This window comes from Neopelma chrysocephalum, unplaced genomic scaffold (assembly GCF_003984885.1).
Source record: "Neopelma chrysocephalum unplaced genomic scaffold, ASM398488v2 Primary Assembly neopelma1_70, whole genome shotgun sequence".
NCBI classification, from domain to species: domain Eukaryota; kingdom Metazoa; phylum Chordata; class Aves; order Passeriformes; family Pipridae; genus Neopelma; species Neopelma chrysocephalum.
The window spans coordinates 750,532-763,977 of record NW_020897730.1 but is presented as its reverse complement, the minus strand read 5'-3'; the positions used below and the strand labels follow the sequence as shown (position 1 = coordinate 763,977).

At 38.5% G+C, this 13,446-nt stretch overlaps 1 protein-coding gene across 19 annotated transcripts in view; it reads right to left on the bottom strand.

The window, feature by feature from the left end:
• The window catches only part of DLG1 (discs large MAGUK scaffold protein 1), a 122,463-nt gene that overhangs the window by 91,907 nt on the left and 17,110 nt on the right, over positions 1–13,446 (bottom strand). For 12 of the 19 annotated variants that reach the window (XM_027686150.1, XM_027686152.1, XM_027686158.1 and 9 more), the window contains exons 1-2: positions 9,145–9,645; positions 1,284–1,448 (exon numbers count right to left, since the gene is read on the bottom strand). In XM_027686150.1, the coding sequence (XP_027541951.1) occupies positions 1,284–1,448; positions 9,145–9,336 (357 nt within the window). In that variant the 5' untranslated portion in view covers positions 9,337–9,645. Of the gene's footprint in view, positions 1–1,283; positions 1,449–9,144; positions 9,646–13,446 lie in introns of those variants that run through there. The other 7 variants (XM_027686163.1, XM_027686164.1, XM_027686167.1 and 4 more) reach the window with 2 other exon arrangements.

Here is a 13,446-nt window from a genome sequence, read left to right as displayed (position 1 = left end):
GGGCAACCTGTTCCAGTCTCATCACTCTCACAATAAAGAATTCCTTCCTCTTACCTAATCTAAATCTATCCTATTTCAATTTAAAACCATTCCCTACTACATGTCCTTGTAAGAATTCCCTCTCCAGCTCTCTTTGTACCTTTAGGTACTGGACAGGTCTCTAAGGTCTCCCTAGAGCCTTCTCTTCTCCAGACTGAACAACCCCAACTCGCCCAGCCTGTCTTCACAGCAGAGGTGCTCCAGTCCCCTGATCATCATCATGGTCTCCCTCTGGACCTACTTCAACTGGTCCATGTCCTTCTTATGTTGGGGGCCCCAGAGCTGGATGCAGCACTGCAGGAGGGGTCTCACAAGAGCAGAATAGAGGAGCAGAATCCCCCCCCTTGCCCTGCTGCCCACATTGCTTGGGATGCAGCCAAGGACACACTTGGCTTTCTGTGCTGCCAGTGCACATGGCCAGGTCATGTCCAGCCTCTCATCCACCAGCACCCTCAAGTCCTTCTCCCCAGGGCTGCTCTCAGTGTAACAGCATTTGTTCTTTGCAGTCACAAAGGACACTATCACACACCAACAATTCATGCTAAATATATCAAGCTATAGGCCTAGTACAATGTGAGTCCATCTCATCACTCCAAAGCCCAAACAGTCACCGGTATCAAATCACTCAGAGGTGTTACAGAAAACAGCACTCAGTCTAGCACACTAAATGTTGTGCTATTCAGAAAATTATTAAGCTGCATCTACCTACTAACCCAGTGAATAAAAATTCCTGTTTTGTAACTTCTCCATAACCTCACACATAGTTTGTTGTCTTAATCTTTAAATCTGTCCTGAGGTTACTGGAGATGTTTTGAGAATAATGGAGTTTTTCAGCTACCTGCTGAAAAACTAAACATACATCACACTTGGCTTATTATGTTTTCCACATAGGCATCAATTAAAATACTTATTAGAAACAAACTCAGAATCAATTCTATGGGGTCCTGACAGAAAACCCAAAATGTAAGTGACAGCAGGAACTATAGTGCCCCTCAGAACCATACCCAGAACCTTAAGTTACCTGTATTTGCTTTCTGGGCATTTTACTACCAGGCACGTTTAGCCAGAATGTGTGGAAAAAAGTCAATGCTTTAATGTCTACAAAGTAAATTTTACGAATGAGCAGTTCCACAAAAACAAACAGAAGCAGGTGTATCACAAGTATTTTTTTTGCCCCACAAAATTAAACTCCTGGAGGGCACATCAAAAGAGTTCACTCTTCTTTTAACTGTAAAAATAACTACCTTTACTGGTGAAATATGAGAATGGGAAACAAATCCATGGACATTCTCAATCTGTGACAGATTCTTCTCCGATACATGAACCAGCTCTGGGCCCGTCACCTCATTGGCAATGTGTGGAGAGCTGTGCTCCTGGGGAGGTGTGTCTTCATCCTGATAGCGGTATTTCTGAAAAAAAAAGTACAGAAAAAGATCAGTCCACCACAGAAATGGGAACAGATTATCCAGAAAACCTAAGTCAAACAGAAATAGTCATTCTTCTGACCTTGCTGACTTCAAGGCAATAAAATCTATAAATAAAAGTTTTAATTAGTATTTTTAGTTTAAAGAATGATCCTGTCCAAAAATGTTCCAGCCCTTTTACTCTCACCTGGAATTACTATGAAATTACCTAAACCCCAGTAGGGTTTACTGTGTCCAGAAGATGCAACTCAACATCTTCTAATGACATTCACACACTACTACTATATCCTGAGTACATACAGAGTTATTACTAGTTTAGAGGGAAGGTATGTCACGTCACTAATAGTACAGAAAAACCTTCTAAACACATATTCATTTTAAAGTTGGACAAAGTTATTCCTCTTATTGAAGAATATTTACAATAGAAGACATTCCTTTAGCATTTTTTAAAACAGAATTCTAAGAGCTATATACTCCAGCTTAAGTCAAAATAGTCCTTTTCTTAGTCATTCATTTCTACGTCGTAACACAGTGGATGACTGCAAGTAACCCATTTGTCTGTAAGCACAGGAACACTATACCAAGGCAGTACCTGACAAACAGTGTATAACTACTAACTAACCCTTTTAACAGTTACATGCAATTTTGATTTCTGGCTACCACAAAGACCCCTGTCCTTCAAAAAAACTCCTACAATATTACAAAGTTAAGATCTACAGGATAAACTACAGAGAAACTGCTTGAAATGATCCATCAGTTACCATGGTGGTCCTGTAATGCTTAACACATTCTTAATCCAATTATAAAGTAGAAGCAATTCGAGTGTATTTTCTCTAAAATATTAGTTATTAGCAGAGAGGCACAAGGCAGAAGAAATAACTCCAAAGAGAAAAGCAAGATCATTAAGACTTCTGTTACTGCAAGAATCCAATTCCAAACACTACCATACCTTCTCCTTAGCCAGATGTCAAAGGAGAGATGGTGAAAGCTGACAGTTGTGGAAAATTGCAGTGGTTACTCAAAAAACCCTAATTTTCCAAATCTTTAGCAGAGAGGTTTCATGAGATAACCAACTTAATAGCTCACTACTACCAGAAGACAAAAGTTCTTTTTCTTTCCTTTCCCTGCAGCAGTGAGATGCTGGATTGCTCAGTCTCAGACTCCTGCCATTCATTTATTTTCTGAGATTGACTTGTTTTTCACTTATCAAAATAAAACCCTGAAAGTTGACATGAACTCTCTAGAGCAACCATATTAAACCTCAGAAACAGAGAAGAATTATAATCTAAAGAAAGTGTTGGCCAAAAAGACAAGGGAACATTACCAGAGTATTAATTAGATCACATTGGCAATTAAAGAAAATAAACATTAGAGCTTCAAGAAACATAAAAAATGTCTCGCTGTATCAGAGAAAGCAGGAATTCTGCTGGCTTATAGCAGCCTGCTCCACTGGTGAAAGCACTATTTGGGTAGACTTGTGATCCAAAATATTTCTGTCAGACCTCAGGCTTTGATTTCATTATGAAAAACAGGAAAATTATTTGAAAGTGCATTTAGTTTCCAGATCATCTCAGACAAGATCCTGTAGAAAGCTAGAAGTGGATCATTCCAGTTTTACTGGGGATTTGGGGAGGGGGGGCACACGCAAAAACACCAACACAAAAAAACCCCACACAAATTAGCCAAATAGTCTAAACTATTTGGTCAATCTAAACTAATTTCCTTTATAGAACAGCCAATACCTTTAGACAAAGCACAGAGTTACCTTGCTTTTTTTCCTGAAACCAGAGACATTAGAAACAGGTATCTGAACATGCCTGAGTGCAAACAAGCTTTAGATTTCACTAATAAATATATGTTTAGATTATAAGGTGGATCAGTGCTTATAATAACATATGAAGTTTTATTAGAGCAGTATGTTATTATTTTGATTAAAAGCGAAAAAAATGTTGTGGTAAAGAATTCTCTCCCCTAAAAAGCACTGACAGGGCCTACAAGCTCCTCAAAAAAAAACATTTTAAAAGTGAACTGCTAATTGAATTTTGATGCAACATTCAAGATTGACTTCACTATTATTTGCAAAATATTTCCCAACTTAAATCTACTACAAACAACAGAATTAATGTTTAAAATACACTACATTAAATACTTACATGATAATGTTTCAAAATGCAAATAGAAGACAAGGACATGAAGTGCATGAAATCATAATATCCACACCACTAGTTATTCTAAAAGGTACCACACTATCCTTGCCCTTTACAGAAACTACTTTTGAGCAAAGTGCTTCAAGTGAAGCAAACTACTGCATCTCCTAACAGCTAATTCTCCATCACAGTGGAAGTGTTTAGTGCTGCTTCACTGTGGAGCATCACTGCCCCTTGTGTGAGGCAGCGCATTCAGGTGATCTGGCTGGTCAAACAGGCACCACTCAACTCTGCCCCTTCCCCTGCTCTCCCAGGAGCTGCCAGCCCTTGAAGAAGAATTCAGTCAGCTGTTCCAGTCATGCCAAGCTAATTCTGCTGCTAAATATGAAGCAAAGCCCTGTGCAAATTCCCCTCCACGGGAGTCTAAAGACGCGATTTCACAGCACAGCCCAGCTCACTCAAGGGCAGCCACTGCCCAAAGGAGCAGAACCCCTTCAGTCGCTTTGGTCGAGCTGTACAACTTCATCCCCCTGCCCCTGGCTGGGAGCTCACATCCGACTGCAGATGGGGAGAGAGCTCAGCAAGCTAATCCAGCAGAATGTTCCCTCCCTCTTCCAGCAATACTGATTTTTCTGTAGTTCCCTGAAGTGGCTCATGACAAGCTAAGACGAGCAGCAGTGCTGGCACAACAGGGAGAAAAGCAGGTAAAGAGTAGGGCTAACCCAGGAGCAGACCATGACTCTGCTTAGAAGCAAGAGAATCCAATCCTGCACCCAAAGCCAGACCCCAAGGAGACCCCAGTTTACAAGAGCCATCTGAGCAACAGACACATCAAAGCAAACAAAAAGGTGTGGCAAAGCAGCTCTGAACTTGCAGCCAGACTGCCTCAGCTGCACACCTTGGAAGCTTCCCAGCAACCAATTTGGTAGTGGCCAAGCAATTTAGATACTCTTTAAGAAGCTTTATGAACTGCTCTATAATTTATAACCATAATTTTAAGTCCAAAGCAACCAAGTACTAAACATTTAACACAGACTTCTGACAGAGATACTGCCCCAAAGGATTCTGTTGCAAAACACAGGTGTGTCAAAATTAATTTAAAACATTTCTCTTCCGATGGAAGACAGTTAACAGGATGTCTTGAGGCTAGATTACACCTTCAATGAGTTTTGAACTGTCACCAAACTCTGCGGATTAAATTACTTACTGATGTAAACTACTGAAAAATCCCTTGACTCTAAATAAACCAGTGCTAGTTTGCATGAGACGAGATGATGGTCCCAACTGACCACAATAAAATCCCTGTTCAGGTCCACAATCTCCCTACTTCAGGTCCCAGGCCTGGCAAAATTAGACAGAAATAACAATGAATAAAGTATCTGTAACAATACCCAGGACTAACAAGGATTTTGTGGACATTTTATAGCACCATTTTTCAGAATAAAGATCACCTCTTCACAGGAAGAAGCAAGGAAAAGTTTTAGGAAACATTCTGAAAAAGTTCACTTGAGTCTGCCTAATCTCTTATCTGTATTTTAAAAAGAAGATATTTCAAACAGATTGATACATAAACTACCCCCTAGAAGCAATTAAGTTGTGGGTTTATATTTTTTCTAAAGATCTTCTCACGAGAAACCTTACTGAGACAGAAGTGAAAGGAAATTATTTAGGGAAAACTTAAACAATCTCATGTCCTAAACTCACAACCCATATTCATAGCAGCATGCAACACAGTTATTCCAGAGATTCAAGCCTTACAGAATGTCACGTTCATGGACAGAAAATTAATTATGCTAGAACATCCTTAACTACAAGATGATCTAACGACAGAATGTGAAGCAGCAACAACTACAGTTCTCTTCAAAATGGGACGTGCATCTAAATCCAATTCATACTAGATGTACATATCAATCCACTATCTTATGTGAAAACAAATTTGAAAGCACAATAATGTATCTTCTCTACACACAAAGAAAAAAATCAGTGCTAAAACATATTTAATCTAAGAGTGAATGGACAACTAAAAAAAATTAACATTCGTGAGTTAACTTCTTAAACTCACTTGCCTTCTCCAGACTTTAACCTTCCCCCTCACCAGCCATATGACTCCCAAGTTACTGCACACTTCAAACAACAAAACCAACAAACCCTGGGGAAACACACAGTCTGACTTATACAGTCTGTCCCTGGGTTAGTTTTAATTTTCACTGTACAAGTCCAACCATGTTTGGAAAGGGGTTAAGAATAAGTGAGGACTTCAATAAGTAAATCTAATCATTTGAATTCGCTAAATATACTGAAGCTTACAGGGCCAGACCTTCTCTGCTGCAGTATGAACAGGCAGCTGATCAAACACAGTGACTTTAGACCGTTTGCACTCGATTCTCCAAGTTTAAATACTTGCCCTTGTTCAGTCACTGCTTCAGTTTACAAGTCAAAACTAAATCTGAAAGGGCCCTTCAAAAGATCATTTCAGCGACTGAAGTTACTGTGAAACACTTTGACATACAACAGCATCTCCGCTCCTGCATAAAATGACTAGGATGCAATGTCAAAAGCAAATGGGTAGAAAAATCTAAATACCTACAGTTCTGCTCTCATCTCCCCAAAACCAACTCTGATGGTCAGATACCACTCAGCAGAAAATAACTTCCAACCACTCTAATAACAAAGGCAACCATACAGACAATTTTTGCATAATCTTGCTAAAACAAAGCTAATCCAAAATGAATAATATATTAAGATGCTAACACCTTTTGTACAATCAATCTTTCCTGTAGCCTAGGGCAAGTGCTTAGGAATGTACCAGTGCCTTCCTCATGAAGGGAAAAAAAGAATGGACACAAAACTAAAGGTATGCTCCACTACTGCACAACTAAAGTCACCTTGAAAACTTTTTGTTTGTAAAAAACAGACAGACTATGAAAGCCAAATAAAATCTCTTTGCAGGTGAACAGCAATTCACACTGAGAAGCTGAAACCCTGTGAATAACAAAAGAAATTTCAGTAATGTAAGAAAAGAGGATGATAGTGTTTGTGTCTTTTTAGAACTTCTTCACTGATCATAAAATAGGACATTCAGTATTATTTTCAATTTAGGTTTCAACATACAATAAACTGAATGACTTGAAATACTGGAAGGGGTTTTTTGATCTTTGGGTTTGCTTATTTAAACACAAGTTAGGTACTCTGAGTAACTAACTTCATTCTCAAATAAAAGCACTAAGTTTTCTTTTAATAACTACAGCTATTGCAAAGACATAAGGCATTTCACCCTCCTTGGACAGTTTCAGTTTGACATTGTATCTTGAATAAAACTGCTTATAACATGCTTATTTAGGTCACAGTGTTCCATCATATGTCAAAATGCCCAGCTTGTGTTAAATGTAAGTATTTATGTAATGACTCCTGTCATGGACATCCACAAACAATAAAACAAGTTAAGGTAAGTATATACATTTACAAAAACTCCAGGAATATTTGTAGTGAGGTTCACTTGTCCCAGAAGGCCAAGGAAAAGAAACTAAAGAAGGAACAGTCAGATTGTCAATGTTCTTTTCATGTGCTCAAAAAGGAAAACTGAATACTATTTCATGTGATTACTTGTGTGAGATTGTTTCTTTATGTGAAGGACTGGTATAGGTAACACTGCATTACTGTTTCACGCTGTCATTTAAATATTGACTCTTTCAATATTCAAAGGCTGTATCTTCTCAGAGGACAAGAGCATTTTACTTTTAGTACTATGCAGCACTACAACTTTTATCCAAAAATTGATGAGTGCCTGGTGCAAATTATCTCTGCACTACCAGAAAGTCACTATTTAAAGAGAAACCCTTCATTTTATTTGGGATGCAGGTAATACAGAGGTAGTATGTAGGTAGCAGAGAGCACCCACTCTGGATTAACAGCAACACACGTTTATCCTGGACATAACTAAAGCCTGTGCATAAACAGCCCAAGACATTTTAAAGCACAACCTTGCTGAACTAACGGCGCTCAGGAAGCCGGGGGTCTGCTCTGCCAGGCGCACTGAGTAGCTGTGCAGGCAAAGGACACTAATGAAGGCAGTGATGAGGAATTGTGCCGGCAGGGATTCGGAGGCGGTGTGACCCCCTCTCACCCGCCGCGCTCTCGGGAGGCCGCCCCCGCCCGACAGCGCCGGGGGAAGGTGCGGGGCCGGGGAAGGTGCGGGGCCGGGGAAGGTGCGGAGGGGCCGCGCCGCGGGGAACCGCCGCCATCGCTCAGCCCCGGCACAACATGCCCAGAGTGGATGCTGGATGTTGGCTGGATATTTTTAGTTTGCTCTTAAAGTGAACAGCATCTCTGCTCTGCAGCTCAGCGGGCAAAATCCAACCCGAGAGTATTTTCATTCTATGGCTTTCCTCCCAAGTTCACTGTTTAAACATGAGCTTATAAATAAGGAAAGGGGGGTGCAGTTCCACAAAAAAAAGAAGGAAAGAAATCTTAATGTTATATCGAATAGTTCCAAAATGGCATCAATAAATAGATACATATTTTCAATTGAAAAATGCTCTGGACACAGGAAGGATAAGCAGATTCAAAACAAGACACAGTCTGCCTCCTGGAAATAAAGCATTCAACTAAGTTTTGTAATATTTACACTATCAGAATAGCCATAAATATTTTGACTCCTCCCTCCCAACCTAGGTGACATTTATTCTACATCAACATTTTGTGATACATATATATATATAAAAATGTATCACATGCATATATTTGTGTATATGTGTACACACAACTGATCCCACTTCATAAAATAAAATCCAGTCAAAATTTTTTTTTCCTTAAAATAACCCACACTGACTTGGAAACACTGAATATGTAAAGTAAGTTTTGGAGAGAAAGATTTCCAAATTTCTGTCTCAAAAGTAACTTCATACACATATCCCTTTAATTTTAAAGGGGCTTTCCAGTAGTTAACATTCTCATCATATCCTTGACATTGCATGTTAATTTTACTGAAAAAAGCATTTTTGATGTGACACTGAATATATTTGTTTACCATTCTGAGGATTACCAAATTATATATGTTTTATTACTCTGCAACCTAAACAGTTGATGTAGTCCTAAAATGACTAAATGCCCGAGGGCACTGTTAAACCCAAACCTGCCACTAACAATTGCTTCCATCAATATGATGTTAGGAGGCATTTCCAGCCCTGCATCTCAGTGCAAGTCTCCTGTGTATTTAATTCTCTACAGCTGAAGAAAATGAAAGCCAAGTGCAATAAACTGATTACATGATGATTAATGCTGATTAATGGAGAATGACGACATTTTACATGCGGCATTCAGTAAATTCAAAATGTTGTTCAAAGGGATCTCTAAACAGTAGGCATGATAATTCATTACTACTGTCACCATCACTAAGAGCTTGGATAATTGAGTAAGGCATGGAACAAAATACACACTATTTTACCAGAAATTTAAGGTACAGTTACATTAGACACAAAGGCAATCATCCATTAAATGCAGCTTACATTTCCAGGAAAGTCCTTTTATAGACCCACCTTACATCCAAACATTAAAGATATTGTGTTGTTCGTACATGCTACTTTACAGTGGCATAGCATCGGAGAAAAACAATCCAAGTTTTTTATGCTAGGAGACATTTTTTCAGACCCTGTGCACTTCAATCGATCCGTGACTGAGATTCCAGAAAAATGCCTCTGTAAGCGCTGCTTGCTGCCTGTCTTTGACATTTATTCTAGGTCCATAGTGTTCAAAAATAAGCCTTTATATTAAATAGGTTGAATCCTTCAGGAAAAATTTTGCTTCACGTTAGAAACCAGACCTTATAAAAAATGCAAAGAAAAAATCCTGTGTCCATTTTTAAAATTTTTGAGTCAGCTTTATCTTTAATTATGTCAGCGCCAGCTCCAAGTGACAACTGTCTCACGGCCCAAAGTAACACTCGGATCCTCTCAGCCAGAACCGCGGGTTAGATCCAAGGCAGCTCCACCTGCTGCAGTGCAAGGACTGCTATCTCCTCCATGAAAACAGAAGCAACTCCAGCAGAGCCACTGCTCAGTGTGTGCTGGTTGCTTAGGGGAGGGGCGAGATGTTGCAGCAAGGGACTCGTTACACGGCCCGATAGAGATAAACCCAACGCTCCCTGCAAGGTGCTTTCGCACTGCACCAATGAGCATGTGAAAACCCATTTGAAAATCAGCTGTGTGTAATTATAAAACCAGGGACGTCGTAAGCCTAACAGCAGGGAATTTGCTGATCTGCAGTTTACACTAGCTTCTTCAAGGAAGTGTCAGCAGACCACAAAATGAATGGCTCTGGGATATTTAATCCTCATTTTCAAACATTAAAAATTCAAGGTTATTTGACACGTCAAAAAAATGGTTTTTAACTGCTGAGTAAAATTCCTAATGGTCTACCAAAAGCAATAAAGAAACAGCTACAGAAATACATGATTATTCTCCAACTTCAACTCACAGTGAAATCAGAAGCTGCTATTTTCCCCCCAGTTACCACTATGAAATCTGAACAATCTGGACTATGCATCAATTAGATTATGAAGAGCTCTTGGTAAAGCATTTCAAACAACTGTACATGTGAACACTTAAACAAAAGAGTTTGAAAAAAAAAACAAAGCTTTTTTCCTTAGAACTGAAGTAAATACTGTCCTAGTCTCCTTAAGATTTGTTGTTGTTTGTTGTGTGCTAACAAGTCGAAGATGCAAAATTATTTTTAAAATGTTCTGTTTGGGGTTTGTTTTTTTAACCAAGCTCTATAGGATTCAAACTTTATTTTCTTTTTTTACAAGTACAGAGGTCCCTGCAGGTTTTAATCTATTTATATATTTTAATAAATTGCACCACAGAACTCGATCAAAAACATGTCCTTTGCAATTACTCTGCTCTTGTATCATAAGCTAACCAGCCTTTACAAAAACTTCAATGAAATAACATTAGCCATCATTTCTAATTTTTAGAAGTGGTATTGTAAAAAACCCTCTTTAGGACATGACTGTTCACTTACGTTTACACCTGCACCAACCTTTCCAGCCTTTAGTCATCTCCGTTATTTGGTTTACCCGATAAGCACCCCCTGAGGTAGCAAGTTTAGTGTAGTGTAAAATTGCATCCACACTTCCAGCTCAGAAACGAGTAACTTTATGAATTATACCAAGACAGTCATCTTTATATAAATGTGCAGATTGATGAAACCAAAACTAAGGCAAGATGTCTGGAGAAAAATGTGTAACTCAGCCCACAGTAAACCTCAAAATAAACTTCATTTGCATGAGGACCTCTTTCTTGGTAGACTATCCAAGGATCACCGATGACAGCATTTCCATATTCATAAGCAGTTTTCTTTCTAGTGACCTACAATTTTTCACCAAATAGCCTCAGACATCATTTCCCCACAGAAGGTCATCTTCTGCATGCGAGTGCAGCAGTAGGGACAGGGCCAAAGAAAAATATCTAACACTCAACTTAATTGTCATGGAAAAAGAAACAAAGGCTGTAAAAAAAAACCAAACAAAAATACACCTTCTTTATCTAGCTAAGTTAGATTATGTTTTCTTGCAAGAACATTTAAATCCACGGGTAGCCCTAAGTAAAACAGGATGATGGAACAACTAAAACCTCTTTATGTTCCTTCTGCAGGCTGGGGGTCACAGTAAACAGTCTTCTGTCTGAAGCAGCAGGGCAGAGCACAACTGAGCACATACTCAAACAACACATGTGAAATAGGAAACACTGCACAAGGGGAACACAGTCACAGAGAGCTGTCTCTTGCCAAACACAAGAATGTTCCTATCCCACAAAACAACCTTTTCTATGCACCATGGATCAACAATCCGTCTTACTTCCATACTTCTAATCACATTGTAGTACGATAATTTCTCACTGAAATAATACACAGTCAAACGCATGGCAATTTCATGACAACAAATAAAGTCAAAGTGCCAAAAGCATTTCTTGAATGTTGCAGAAATAGCTTTTTGTGATGCAGAAAATATAAGCTCTAATGTGCCATGGGCATAGAAGAATCAATAAGAGGAAGATAGAGTCTACACATCTACAAAGGATTCCATCAGTAAGATACAGTAAAGAAGAGAAAGCTTAAGTAACTTCAGGCAATTACATCTACGTTGTTGATGAAGACCACATAAACAATCTGAATCTTTCAGTCATATATTTGCAGCTGTAGATAAATAAATTGGTTACACTGCAAAACTGTCTTGGCCTCTGTACAAATGAAACCTTTTACACATCTTGCTGCCCACAAGATTAAAAATACAATATTTAAGCTTGTAAAATTAAAATATATTCTTACATATTTTTCTGACTAAAGCCAGAGATTTAACTGTAATGAAGGTTTCACTTGTTTAAAACAATTATTTGTGCTCAAAGGCTTTTTTAAAGAAATAGTTGTGAACCTAAATCTTTCTGAAATATGAACATATATTATCATATAGAGAAACATATGAAACAGAATATTTCTAAGTCTACTTTTGAACTCTAAGGAAATATATCCCCACTTAACTATTGCTCTGATTGAAATTGAAGGTTGAATTAACATTTCAAAACACAAAAAACAATGTATTAACACAATGACTAATCTGTTAATAAGAAGAGTATGCCCTTAACTCCCTAGCTACCTATCATTACTCATTCCCCATTTATCAGTCTGTATTTTGTATTATCACATAAAAGCTTGGGCTCCTACTGTTAGAGACCACTGTTTCCATGTTTCCTCAAAATGTTCCCAGGAAGAGTGACTGGTTTCATTCTTACAAAAACGCTATATAAAAATGAATTGCCTTTATTTCAGGTTTTGTTTGAATGTTTACTTGGCAATAATCCATTTTTATGTACAGCTCCCATATGCACAATAAAAATATCCACATCATTATGATCTTTAATTAGTGACCAAGACTCATTTTGTTATCATAAAATATGGAAACTCCTATTTCCAAGTCTCCCTGAGCACTTTGAATATTGGATAGAGAGAAACAGCATCAAAAAAACCCATACTGTAAGACTTTCACAGAAACCTAATGCTTCAGTTCAGCACTTGCCAACTATTCGTGATTGAACACACATAGTAACAATTTCATCGATCTGTGAGTTCCACCTGTATCCTCAATAAAACACAGGTTAGGAAACAGCAATCTCATAAGCAGTAAGACCTGGATATTGTAATGAAATGAGTAGTGAAGGTCTAACTTGACAAATGTACCAACTGTTCAGAGTGCCAAACCCAAGGGGAAAAGGCTATACTGGCCTTCATATTTCTTCAGACAGAACACGTCCCTTAAGTATCACTGCAGGCACCTGTCAAGCTGGCAGGACTCAAGTTTAGGTCCCTCTTTCCCAGAAGCCTGACCTGGTAGATTTCTGGGATACTTAATACAATCAAATTAAAAAACAAAAAAAGCTTATCAGAATTATTTAAATCAAATAAACTTCATTTAACCTCTACTCTGCATAATCATAGTCTGTAAGGTCTTCAAAGAGTACACAGAATTCCAAATTCATAAAGAGCTCTGCCAAAAAGCTTGGATACTAGTTTAAGATTACCTTACACCAACAGAGAGCTCTAATGTAATGGCTGTAATCACTTCTTACTCAAGGAGTAGTAATTTCATAAGCGTTTTCTATAAGGCAAATGAAATTTGAACACTAGTTTGAGAACAACTGATGTCTGATGCAAACTGCATCCATCAGCACCCAGGAAGCTCTTTGGCTCTGCAGTTCTTGCTCCCTAAAGTATCAGATGACCATCCAAGCCAATTCTGAGAGTAGCCAAGAAATGTCCTGCTTGTTTCTGCATGCTCCTAAACTACC